Source organism: Rhinopithecus bieti, unplaced genomic scaffold (assembly GCF_001698545.2).
Source record: "Rhinopithecus bieti isolate Rb0 unplaced genomic scaffold, ASM169854v2 scaffold_1467, whole genome shotgun sequence".
Taxonomy (NCBI): Eukaryota; Metazoa; Chordata; class Mammalia; order Primates; family Cercopithecidae; genus Rhinopithecus; species Rhinopithecus bieti.
In genome coordinates this window covers 3,156,168-3,168,801 of record NW_016803692.1, presented here as the reverse complement: position 1 = coordinate 3,168,801, position 12,634 = coordinate 3,156,168, and the positions used below count along the sequence as shown (strand labels likewise).

Genomic DNA, 12,634 nt, shown 5'->3' with positions numbered 1-12,634 from the left:
GATATATATTTATTTAATATATTATATATAATGGAAATGGGAATCTTTCATTTTAACGAGGAAATATGGGAATGGATATATCATTAAATATTTTATATTTATATTTAGTGATATCTCCATTCCCATACTTTCTCACAAGGTAATCAACCTGTGTTCCTGTATTCTTCTATACATTTTTCTATGTTCTTACTACTATTTATCACACAATCATCTATCATATGACTATCATACAACTATGTACACTCATATATATAGATTTTCAGGTTAGATGTTTGCATAAACATTTAATCATTCTTTAAACATCCTCAGTTTTTTTCAGGTAAAAATAATTAGGGAAGTGTGGAACAGGTAAATAATATTTTATTTCCTTGGTGTTTATTTACAAATTAAAATGACCTTTGAGTAAGGTAAATTACTCCAATCATAATCTTATATTTCAGAGGTTTCCATACATTGCCATCATATTTTTGACAATAATGATTTTGGAATACTAAGCAGGCCTATACCTGATTTTACTACTAAGAATATAAATCCAAGTATGGTGGGCTTTCAGAGGAACCTAGCTCTCTGCCAGGCTAAGACAATCATGTTGAAGAATCATGCTCTGGAGATGATAGAGATCCTTGATGTATCAAGACTGGCCTTAGGGATCTTTTTTTTTAATGTCAGGAAAATCATATGATACTCATTAGTAGTCACTTACCTTTGGACCAGGTAATCCAGGTAACCCAGGATTTCCATGTGGCCCTGGTATGCCCTGCAAGTAGTGAAAAAAGTCATCATCCTTGGAACATATTGGAAGGGAACAAAGTACAATTGCTTACTTTCCTGTCAACATGTGTTATCCCTTTCTACATTTGAGTTTTTGCTTATGTTATTATATATACCTTAAAGACCTATTTCCTTTAGCTTATCCCCTATACCTACCCAAATTATTCTTCAGATGTCAACTCATTTTTAAATCCTAGTCACAAGAACATGAAGCAATATCTTTTTCCTACTAACTTCTATAGAAATTTCTTCATATAACATTCATTTGCCAAGCAATTGTATATTGCCTCGGGACATTTCTTATACTGTTCTAATCTGTTGCTTAAATACTTTATTGCTGTTCTAACTACCTTATGACATGTTCTATTTAGGCCCAGGATTATAAATTCTTTGAAAAGAGACTCTTAAAAATATTAGTAGTGTAGTACTTAACACATTGAATGGCTACACTCGATTAATATTTAGCAATTTGATTTTGCATCACTGATAAATTATATAATCTGAATTCAAAACTTCATTCCATTTCTGAGTACCTACTATATGCTAGGAACTGTTAATGTTTTGTGCCTCTCGTTACTAATCCTTATAACAATCCTGCAAGGTTATTATTTTTACTCCCATTTAAAAATCAGCTCATACAACCAGTAAGTAGAGGAACAGGTCACCCTCTCCAAGAAAGGTTTCTATGTCTCCAGGCTCTCTATACTTACTTCAATTTTGCACCCTACTTCTGTGCTCTTCAGTCATACCTCCCTCTTAACACATAACATATAGTTAATAATTATTTGTCTCTTCAGTTCTGAATTAATAGAGCAGAATGCTTCAGAAAGGCAGAGATGTCAGCAATGCAAATATTGAAAATACGACTAGCAAGATGAAAACTAAAGAAAAAAGATTAAATTTTGGCTGGGTGTGGTGGCTCACATCTGTAATTCTAGCACTTTGAGAGGCCAAGGTGGGAGCATTACTTGAGCTCAGGAGAGACCAGCCAGGGTAACACAGCAAGACTTCATCACTACCAAAAATCAAAAAAGTTTGCCAGGCATAGTGGCCCGCACCTGTAGTCCCAGCTACTCAGAAAGCTGAGGTGAGAAGATGCCTTGAGCCCTGGAGATCAAGGCTGCAGTGAGCTATGATACCCATCATTGCGCTCCAGCCTGGGTGACAGAGTGAGACCCTGTCTCACAAAAAAAAAAAAAAGTTTAGATGTTATGACTTACGTTATTAGTAGCCTTCAAAAAGTACATTTTAATAAAGTATATGTAAAACATTTATGGGGATTAATGAATAAGTTGCTGATGTAAAAGTAAGGACAATGGATATAAATTATTATTTCACAAAGCTCAGTAATGCAAACAACAGTGAGCCAAAACAATAGCTTTAGGAAAAATTAATATCAATGAAAGTTTGGGATTTATAAAAGAGGGTTAACTAGTTGGTTGTTGCCAAATAATATAAAATTTACAGAGAGAAAACATGTGCAGCTGCAAATTTTAAGTTAGATATGGTGAAATTAGGAAAAGTAAAATAATTCACCTTGAGAAAAACACTCTTCCTTAAGGGAATGAGAATTGGACAAATAAATGGAAGATAAAAAGTAAATTATGGAAGGAAACTGCTGTATTATGAGAACAGATGGAGATTTTGAACCTGAAGTTCATGCTGTTGAGAGAACAACCTTAGCAGTGGATAGGGAATAGAATTAGTATGAAAATGGGCCCAGTTTCTCAGAAAAGTAGGATCCAAATTCTCACAGAGAGGTAGGAGGATGGGAATGGTTCATGGGCTAGAGGAGAATAAGCAAGATTTAGTAAGGGCTACACGAGAAATGTGATAGGTCATCAACTACAGAGAATTTGTTTTAATGCAAAACAGCTAGAGCCCAGTGAGAATTCATCTTAGGCCTCAAATGGACAAGAGTTTGATGTGACTATGGACAACTTAAAGTAATATTTTAGAGTAATTTTTTCTTTATAGTCTTTATATGTTAAATAAAATCAGAATAAAACAAAGTGGATTATATAAAAGGTATTTGCATTTGTCATACAATTATTTTCCTAACTTATTGAACAAAGGTGTTTTGTAGTAAAATATCCGCACTTTTTTTAGGTTTGAAAGAAACTAATTGTAACACAGCAATAAGTCTTTTGTTGGGCCTGTGTAATGTGAAAACTACTGCTGATCTTTAATGCAGCTTTTTCCCTCAGGGCAGTTATTTTCTAGTCAATAGCTTCAGAATTTTCCACCATGTAATCCAGGAATGTACTGTTTTAAGGCAGCCCACTCCTCTTCATTTCCCCAAACAAATGAACCTCACCTTAGACTACTGCAATCACTTTATAAGTAAGAATAATGTTACAAGTAGCACCAGAACAGTCACTAATTTACAAATTTGATATCTTTGTTGGACACGTTCACGGAGAATGCTTTGGCTGTGTGTTTACACTCAAAATAAACTAGGCTACATATGTTCTTAAACTTCTCTTGAATTGGCTAAGGTAGGACTAAGTTTGAAGATCCAGGCAGGTTTCCAAAGGAAGTACATACTGTACAATACTAGAAAAAACATATTAGAAAGTTAAAAATTCTCACTGCCAGCAGGAAATGTAGCCCATCTACTTACCCGTGGACCTCTCTTCCCTGACGGACCTGGGATACCTGCTGGACCAGGTGGACCCTTGGAAAACAAATGCCAAGACATTAGGTATGATAGTAGATGCATTTTTTTTCTTATAGGTCTTAATAAGATTTCCACCCAAAGACAACTCTTTCTCAGTTCCCAGTTCCCAGCTGATGATGATTTTTAAGTAACATGAACCCCCTTACCCTAATCGGCAGGGGTGAGTTGAAACTCAAGTGTCCTCTTTAACCAGGTCAGAAATGGCAGCAGGAAGTCTATAACTTATGGTTACAGCCACCATATCTGGTTTTTAAAGGGACCACAACTAGTAGTTTTGTGGGTAATTTTTTACCTAAATTTACTTTCACTGTGGAAGGAGGAATTCAATTTAGGGTTTGGAGACCAGCAACTACAAGGTTTTTTCAAACTCAATTGAAGATTTGCTTTGAAAAATGAAAGCACTGGCCATTTTATGTTCTTTTAAAAGAATTATACCAAGGATCTGTGTAATGTGTTAAACTGTTATAATGAAATCCTTCTTGTATATCCATTAATAAATCTGACTTATACCAATTGCAGCACACTAGGAAGTCACTAATAGAGTTAAATGATTTATAAAACAAACTAAGAAAGCAAAAACTGATCAATTGTTAAAGTGTTCTGAGTTATTTAAATGTTAATTTCTAAATATATCAAATAAGAAATAGGACACTACTTCTTTACTTCTCCATATAATGTTTTATGTTGTCTTCTTTACTTACTTTAACAATCAACTGTGGAAGAATAAATGCTCATTTGTGATATGGTTGAACACATATTCATTCATTCATCTGTTCATTCATTCAATTGTTACTGAGCACTCTGAGATATGGCATTGTTCTTGGCGTCTATAGAGCATATACATACCCCATTCAACAAATCTTCATTCGTTATTGCAGTAAAACTGGTACACACTGCCAAATTCGACACATCAGGGTTAAAATACTAGCCTCACCAGTAACAAGGACTGTGACCTAATGTGCTTTATTTTTCTTCATTGTAAAATGTTTATATATCTATGCTGATTGCACATAAAATAAAGAGATGAATCCAGATTAAATCATAGGTACTTGCCAATACATGACAGTTTTTTAACCTACAATTTCATAATTTCATACAGTTTAAACTGCAGCATGGCCAGGTACACCTAAAATGTACACTGAGTTTCAAAGGAGGAGAGGGAAAATGGATTGATAGGAAAGGATCATTCCAATTCAAAAACACAGAGGGAAATGAGTAAATTATGTTGAAAAATAACAGTTATTTTACATATTTCTCATCTCACTTTTTTTGATATTAACTACTCCTTGAAACTTTCTCTTTTATTAGAGTCATTTGCAGTTTTCTGATACTCATTATATATTTCAGACTGTCCATGTTTTCCTTTAGTTGCACTTTTCTTCTCTTACCCCTAAATTTATAAAACTTTTCATGTATTTCCTAATATTGACAGAGAAATGCTATCTTTTTTTTTTTTTTTTTTTTTTTGAGACGGAGTCTCGCTCTGTCGCCCAGGCTGGAGTGCAGTGGCCGGATCTCAGCTCACTGCAAGCTCTGCCTCCTGGGTTTATGCCATTCTCCTGCCTCAGCCTCCCGAGTAGCTGGGACTACAGGCGCCCACCACCTCGCCCGGCTAGTTTTTTGTATTTTTTAGTAGAGACGGGGTTTCACTGTGTTAGCCAGGATGGTCTCGATCTCCTGACCTCATGATCCGCCCGTCTCGGCCTCCCAAAGTGCTGGGATTACAGGCTTGAGCCACCGCGCCCGGCCGAGAAATGCTATTTCTATTCAGCCCCTAACTGAGGGCATTCTCCTTCCTCAGCTGTTCAAATATTTTAGCAGCCATTATCATACCACTAGCTTCCATCAAATCTTGATTTTCACTCATTGTCAAGAAAAATTGACTTTCTTTTCAAGTTAATTCTGGTCCTGTTGTTATAATCAAAAAGTTAGCAGCTGTTGATTTGAATTTCATTCCCCAAAATATAAGAGCCAGTAGGAGAAATTGCAACTAAAATGAAAAAGAAAATGGAAAGTTTTCTTTAAAAATGTCTACTTTGGTTTAGTGCCCTGTCACACTATTTGTGACAAAAGAAAACACTATTCCATTCACATCGGAAAGGCAGTTTGCTATGGCTTGCATTTGTGTCTCCCCAAAATTCATGTGTTGAAATCCTAAACAAAGTGATGGTAGTAGGAGATGGGGACTTTGGGAGGTGATGGGTCAGGGATTAGTGTCCTATAAAAGAGGCATAAGGGAGTTAGTTCATTTTCCTCTTCCACCATGTAAGGACACAGCACAAAGGTGCTGTCTATAAACCAGAAATCAGGCCCTGACCAACTACCAAATCTGCTGGCACCTTGATCTTCAACTTCCCAGCTTCCAGACTGTGAGAAATAAATTTCTATAGTGTATAAGCCTCTTGGTTTATGGAATTTTGTTATAGAAGCCTGAAATAACTAAGATGCAATTAACATTAGATACTGGGGGGGAAAGAAGGTATATTTTATGTCATGATTTAAATATTTGAATTGTTTAATAAGCACTAAATTAAAATCAATTCTCATGTCTTCATAATTTTGCGGTTTCAAAATCTTTGACAACATATTATTAATAGGCATTTTCTAGATACCAGAAAAGAAAGATAATTTTATAGCATGACATTTTGAGGAGAATAAATTACTTTCTATAAATAAGGTTAAGTACTAAGAAAGGCACTTTAACTTTCAGATTATTGTTATTAAGAGAAAGTACAATTCGATTTAAAGAGCAATGGTTTTGCAATCATACAATGTAGATTCAAATCATGCCTTAATCATTTACTTGCTGAATAACCTTGGATTAGTCAGTTACCTTTTCTAAGCCTTAGTTTCCTCATCTTTAAAATATTGATGATAGAAATTTACCTTTCAGGGTTATTGTGAGTATTAAAGCTGTTGTATATAAAATACCTGTCACTGTGCCTGGCAGTGATAGTAGTTAACCAGTAAACTGTAGTCTAATTAACCTCTTTTTTTTTTTTTTTTTCTGAAACGGAGTCTCGCTCTGTTACCTAGGCTGGAGTACACTGGCATGATCTTGGCTTACTGCAGTCTCCCCTTGTTGGGTTCAAGCAATTCTCCTGCCTCAGCCTCCTGAGTAGCTGGGATTACAGGTGCGTGCCACCACGCCCAGCTAATTTTTTTGTATTTTTAGTAGAGACGGGGTTTCACCATGTTGGTCAGGCTGGTCTCAAACTCCTGACGTCATGATCCCCCCACATCGGCCTCCCAAAGTGTTGGGATTACAGGTGTGAGCCACTGTGCCTGGCCTAATTAATTTTTTAAGGTACGCATAAGGCACAGCAATCACTGAGTAAATGTTAGATATTATTATTATGAGGGTAATATATACATTAAGGTAAATCTATTTGATAGACCAATACTTCTAAAAGATAATAACCCCTGGTCAGTTAACATTGGAAATCCTGCATCTTACATTCCTTTTTGAATTTATTCATTCACTCACTCAATAAATATTATATAGCATCAAGCCCTCCTGGAGTTTGCAGTCTAGAAAAAAACACATACATTAACAGATAAACACGCAATTACAAATTTTACTTAGTGATATGGAGGAAAAGAAAAGGCAACCAAGAAAGAGGTTAATGTAGTGGACCTAATTTTTATTGTGATGCCAAAGAAGGCTTTTCTGAAGAAGTATTTAGTTAGACCTAAAAGATTAATAGGAGCTAGAAAAGAGAAGAAAATAAAATTCCAGAAGATAGGAATAAATAAATGAGGGCATGAGTAAAACAAAACAAAACAAAACAAATAAAAGACACAATCATTTTGAGGAATTAAAAGAAAAACTAATAGAGTAAGGGGAAAAGTGGGGCAAGAGGCAGTTGTAGAGGTAAGCAGGGGCCATATCACATACCTGCACAGGTCAGGATACAGAGTTTGAGTTTAAGTGCTATAACCTTCTTCCACTGAAGGATTTAAGCTGATAAATAATGTTATCTGATTCATGTTTGTAAAAGATCACTACAGAATTTTGGTAAAAGATGTCAGAGTGAGAAGATTTTTCAGACTACTCTCCCTCCCTCAAAATCAGCTATAAACAACAAGAAACACCAAAAGAAGAAAACATCATCTCCTCTGAAACAAGGAAAGGATCATAACCACAAACCACAAAATGTGAAGATTATCTGCCCAATACTGAGGAACTTTGGAGCAAACGTGTTGAGAGATAACCAAAACCAAAAACCTCCTCAGACCTCAAACCTTGGATACATATTCGTCTTCAAAATCCACTTCAATAATTTTTTGATTATGATAAGGTTTAAGGGAATGGGCCACAGGAAACATGATTCATGACCCAGTAAAAACCCAACTTCAAAGAGCCAAGAGTAGAAAAGTTGGAGCTGAAGAAGAAAATACCATTTTTATGATCCACAACCAGAACCCTCTCTGGTGAGAGGGGACAAAAGACAAGAAGAACACAAATCACCCTATCACTTCTGAGAGAGCCTGTGATACAAAAGGATTCACAACAAATTGTGTGTGAACATGAGAGGACACATGCCTCTGGGTAGAAGATACAACAAATATGGTAAGATGGTGTTTCAGGCAGCAATCTAAATTTGAGTCTGTGTACCATTCCACCTTACTTTCCTATGCCTCTCCCTATACCATTCTGAAACAAGTCACCCAGATAGAGTTACCTTTATTTTAAAAATGAAAAATAACCAGAGGGCAATCAGTAGAGGATTTATAAATAGATGCTGGGAGGAAGGGAAAAGTGAGAGGACAGGAAAATAAATTTAAAGAACAAAGCTGGAGGCCTCATGCTACCTGACTTCAAACTGCAAGGCTACAGTAACCAAAACAGCATGGTACTGGTACCAAAACAGATATATAGACCAATGGAACAGAACAGAGGCCTCAGAAATAACACCATACATCTACAACCATCTGATCTTTGACAAACCTGACAAGAGCAAGAAATGGGGAAAGGATTCCCTATTTAATAAATGGTGCGGGGAAAACTAGCTTGCCATATGTAGAAAGCTGAAACTGGATCCCTTCCTTACATCTTATACAAAAATTAATTCAAGATGGATTAAAGACTTAAATGTTAGACCTAAAACCATAAAAACCCTAGAAGAAAACCTAGGCAATACCATTCAGGACATAGGCATGGGTCTATGACTTCATGACTTAAACACCAAAAGCAACAGCAACAAAAGCCAAAATTAGGACAAATGGGATCTAATGTAAACTAAAGGCCCTTCTGCACAGCAAAAAGAAACTACCCTCAGGGTGAACAGGCAACCTACATAATGGGCGGAGAAAATTTTTGCAATCTACCCATCTGACAAAGGGCTAATATCCAGATTCTACAAAGAACTTAAACAAATTTACAAGAAAAAATCAAACAACCCCATAAAAAGCTGGCAAAGGAGTATGAACAGATTTTTCTCAAAAGAAGACATTTATGCAGCCAACATACACATGAAAAAATTACTCATCATCACTGGTCATCAGAGAAATGGCAAATCTCAAAACCACAAATAAGATACCACTCACACCAGTTAGAATTGGTGATCACTAAAGAAGTCAGGAACAACAGGGATGCTGGTGGATGTGGAGAAATAGGAATGCCCTTACACGTGGTGGGCTGTAAACTAGTTCAACCATCTGTGGAGACAGTGTGGTGTTCCTCAAGGATCTAGAACTAGAAATCCCATTTGGACCCAGTCATCCGCATTACTAGGTATCTACCCAAAGGATTATAAATCATCTACTATAAAGACACATGCACACTGCATGTTTACTGTGGTTACTATTCACAATAGCAAAAGACTTGGAACCAACCAATGTCCATCTATGTGACTGGTTAAGAAATGTGGCAATACAACACCATGGAATACATATACAGCCATAAAAAAGGATGAGTTCATGTCCTTTTGTAGGGACATGGATGAAGCTGGAAACCATCATTCTGGAAGCAACTATTCACAAAGACAGAAAACCAAACACCGCATGTTCTCACTCATAGGTGGGAATTGAGGAATGAGAACACTTGGACATAGGGTGGGGAACATCACACACCAGGGACTGTTGTGTGGTGGAGGTAGAGGGGAGGGATAGCATTAGGAGAAATACATAATGTAAATGACGAGTTAATGGGTGCAGCAAACCAACATGGCACATGTATACATATGTAACAAACCTGCACATTGTGCACATGTACCGTAGAACTTAAAGTACAATAAAAAAAATTTTTACTTAGTACCATTCTTTTAACATGAATATTGTTTTAACATTAATTCACTAACAGCATCCTTTTTATTAGCACATAATAAAGAGAATAATTGTTAATGTGAAAAAAAGAAAATTATTTACCAGAAGAGGAATTACTTCATACAACAGATAAAGAGTTCAGTTACATAGTTCACTACATATTCAAAGAATGTCAACATGACATTAATCTTCAAAATAAAGCTCAAAGAAGAGTTGTGAAAGATTTTAAAATGTGAAAGATTAAAAAAAAGAAAGAGAAAAAAAGAAACTCTTTGATGAAAGCCATGTCAGAGCAATAAAAACTGATTAAATAGAATTTAAAAATCAAGGAAGGGATAGGAATATATAGAATAAGTGAGTTCGCACAAAATGAAATGGAAAAGAGCAATCATGATGACACAGTTGTAGAGAAGATAATAAATACCATTCATCATCACAAATGACATTTGACATATGCAAGCTTGTATGCCCGAAGAATTTAGAAAAATGGAACCAAGCAATATTTGGTTATTAAAAGGGGAAGTCTTTCTATAATGAAAAATAATCTTCACATCAAAAGAGTATTCCCCCAAAAACCCGATTCAGAACCTAATAGGTTTAAAGAACTTCAAAGATACAGAACTGCATGGGTATATAGGCAGGAAAAAATTGTCACCTAAAAGTAGGAAAAACCAGGCTGGCTTCAGGCTTTTGAGTCACATCTACTTCAAGAAACAGTAAAACAATTCCTACAAGTTCATTATTTTATCACCATTCAGTCTCTCATTAGCTCTCTAAAATCTACCTTTAGTCTTCTACACTGTGCTGAAGTTAGAATTCTCAAAGTTCAACAATGACTTTTTCACCAAGATATACAACAGATTACCCCTTTTTCTCAGTCCTCATTCTCTTTGACTTGTCTCTTTTGGCCCTGCTGATCAATTCCTTCTCAAAAGTCTTTTCTTTGGCTTTTTCATACTGCTTCTTTTACATTTTGATATCACTATTCTTTTCTCCTGTCTCTCTGACTTCTCATCACATATCTGCTTTTATTTCTATAACCAAAAGCAAACATCCCCCTGATTTGACTGGTGACCCTATGCCACATTCCTCTCTTTGAAAATCTATCCAACTCTAGAGTTTCACCTATAATATCAATAGGAATACTCCCAAATCTATATCCCCAGCCTCGATATCTCTTCTTTACTTCAGCTTCTTCAACTCTTCTAATAGCTGAATTACCAACAGTTCTTTAAATGTTTCATTTTTCTCTCCTAAAATTGACCTTCCCTCTTAATTACAGTTTTTAATAATGATATCACCATGCTCTCAACCTGCAGGCTTAAAATTTGATAGTCATCTTTTATTCTTTTCCTTTTTGCTTGTTCCCTAGGTCCCATTAATTTCCTAGTTCTACCAAACCTTCCTTCAAAATCTCTTGAATCCGACTTTTCCTTTGCATTTTCACTGCTGCCAACCTAGATAGTGTTCTAGTCCTTTAACACCAAGATGGTAACAGAAACTTCCTATCCTGGGCACTGTTACCAGACCGACTTTCTGATTAATATCTCTGCTTAGAAACCTACAAAATTCCCCTTTGAGAACAAGATAAAGTTAGAATGATCATTTGATAGTTAAGAATGTCCACAACCTGATACCATCAAGCTTGGATCTTTATTTGTCTGCTTTAGAGGAAGAAAACATGGATTCAAATCCTGGCTCTATCATTTACCAACAATGTCATTGTGGGCAAGTAAATTAACTCTTTGGGCTTCAGTTTCTTCACCTGAAAAATGAGAATAACACTACTAACTTTACAAAGTTCTTTTAAGATAATATATGCAAAGAGACTGGTAGAGCATCTTCCACAAGGTACTCAATAAATGATAGCTATTATGCTGTTATAAAAAAACTCACCTACTCCTCTCACCTATCAAAATCTTACCCATTCTTAGAGCTTAGGTCATAACTAACTTTGTCCACAAGATCTTATTCTGAACAGCTCAGCTTTAAGTGACTTTTCATAGAGACTCTATCAAAAAATACTACTTTTTTTAACCTTTGAACATCTCTAGCCCATACACTTACTTTGCATCTCTCTGCAACATTTATCCTACTTTATCACAAGATATAATTAATAGTTATAAATATCTTTATTATGAAATACAAGCTTTTTCTGAGCAATTACTGGGTTAATATACATACTTTGTGTTCCTGCCTTGCATATAGCAGAGACCAAGTAAATATCTGCTGAATATTAGTTTCACCTGCCAATATTGAATGACTATTTTTGAATTTACAGAAGAGATTGACGCTCATCTGATCAGACTGACTTTTTCTGAAGAAAGTAAATTACTTCCATAACTATTTGCTTAGTATGACATGTCCAGTGATTCAATTTTATGACCAATATGTTGGTAATTGCCATAGTTGAAGAGTTTATTTCTCTATAATAGTATATTCTTCATATTTTATTTTTAAACCTCAAACATTTACTCTAGCAAGAGTGGCTCAATACCTATCAAATCACTTTTAGGAATAACCATGAAGGAAACACAAGCTAAAAGAGTGACTTCACCTTCTCCCATTCTATGATTTCTAGAGCTAAGCCAAAGACTCAAATTTTATTTTCATTAAATAAATACTTAAAGATATATTTTAGTCTACTTGAAATTTTGGAAAAAACAGCTTCTAAAGACATAAAGGTAAATTATACAAATATGAAGTGTAAAAACAATATTTCCAACACTGTGATTTTAAATGGCTTTGAGTGGTTTTTAAATGATTTTAGAAATTTTTAAATGTTGATCTCTAATTCCCACCTATACAACAAAAGAAATTCAGGGCTGAAAAATTCAGTCTATTATCTCACAGTTTTGTTTATATGATATAAACAAGTGCCTTCGCTGTTTTTTTTTTTTTTTTTTTTTTTTTTTT

At 35.2% G+C, this 12,634-nt stretch overlaps 1 protein-coding gene across 1 annotated transcript in view; it reads right to left on the bottom strand.

Annotated features, from left to right (window-relative positions):
• Positions 1–12,634, bottom strand: part of COL24A1 (collagen type XXIV alpha 1 chain) — a 411,426-nt gene that overhangs the window by 369,331 nt on the left and 29,461 nt on the right. The window contains 2 exon segments of the mRNA XM_017850789.1: positions 704–757; positions 3,395–3,448. Coding sequence (XP_017706278.1) covers positions 704–757; positions 3,395–3,448 — 108 coding nt within the window.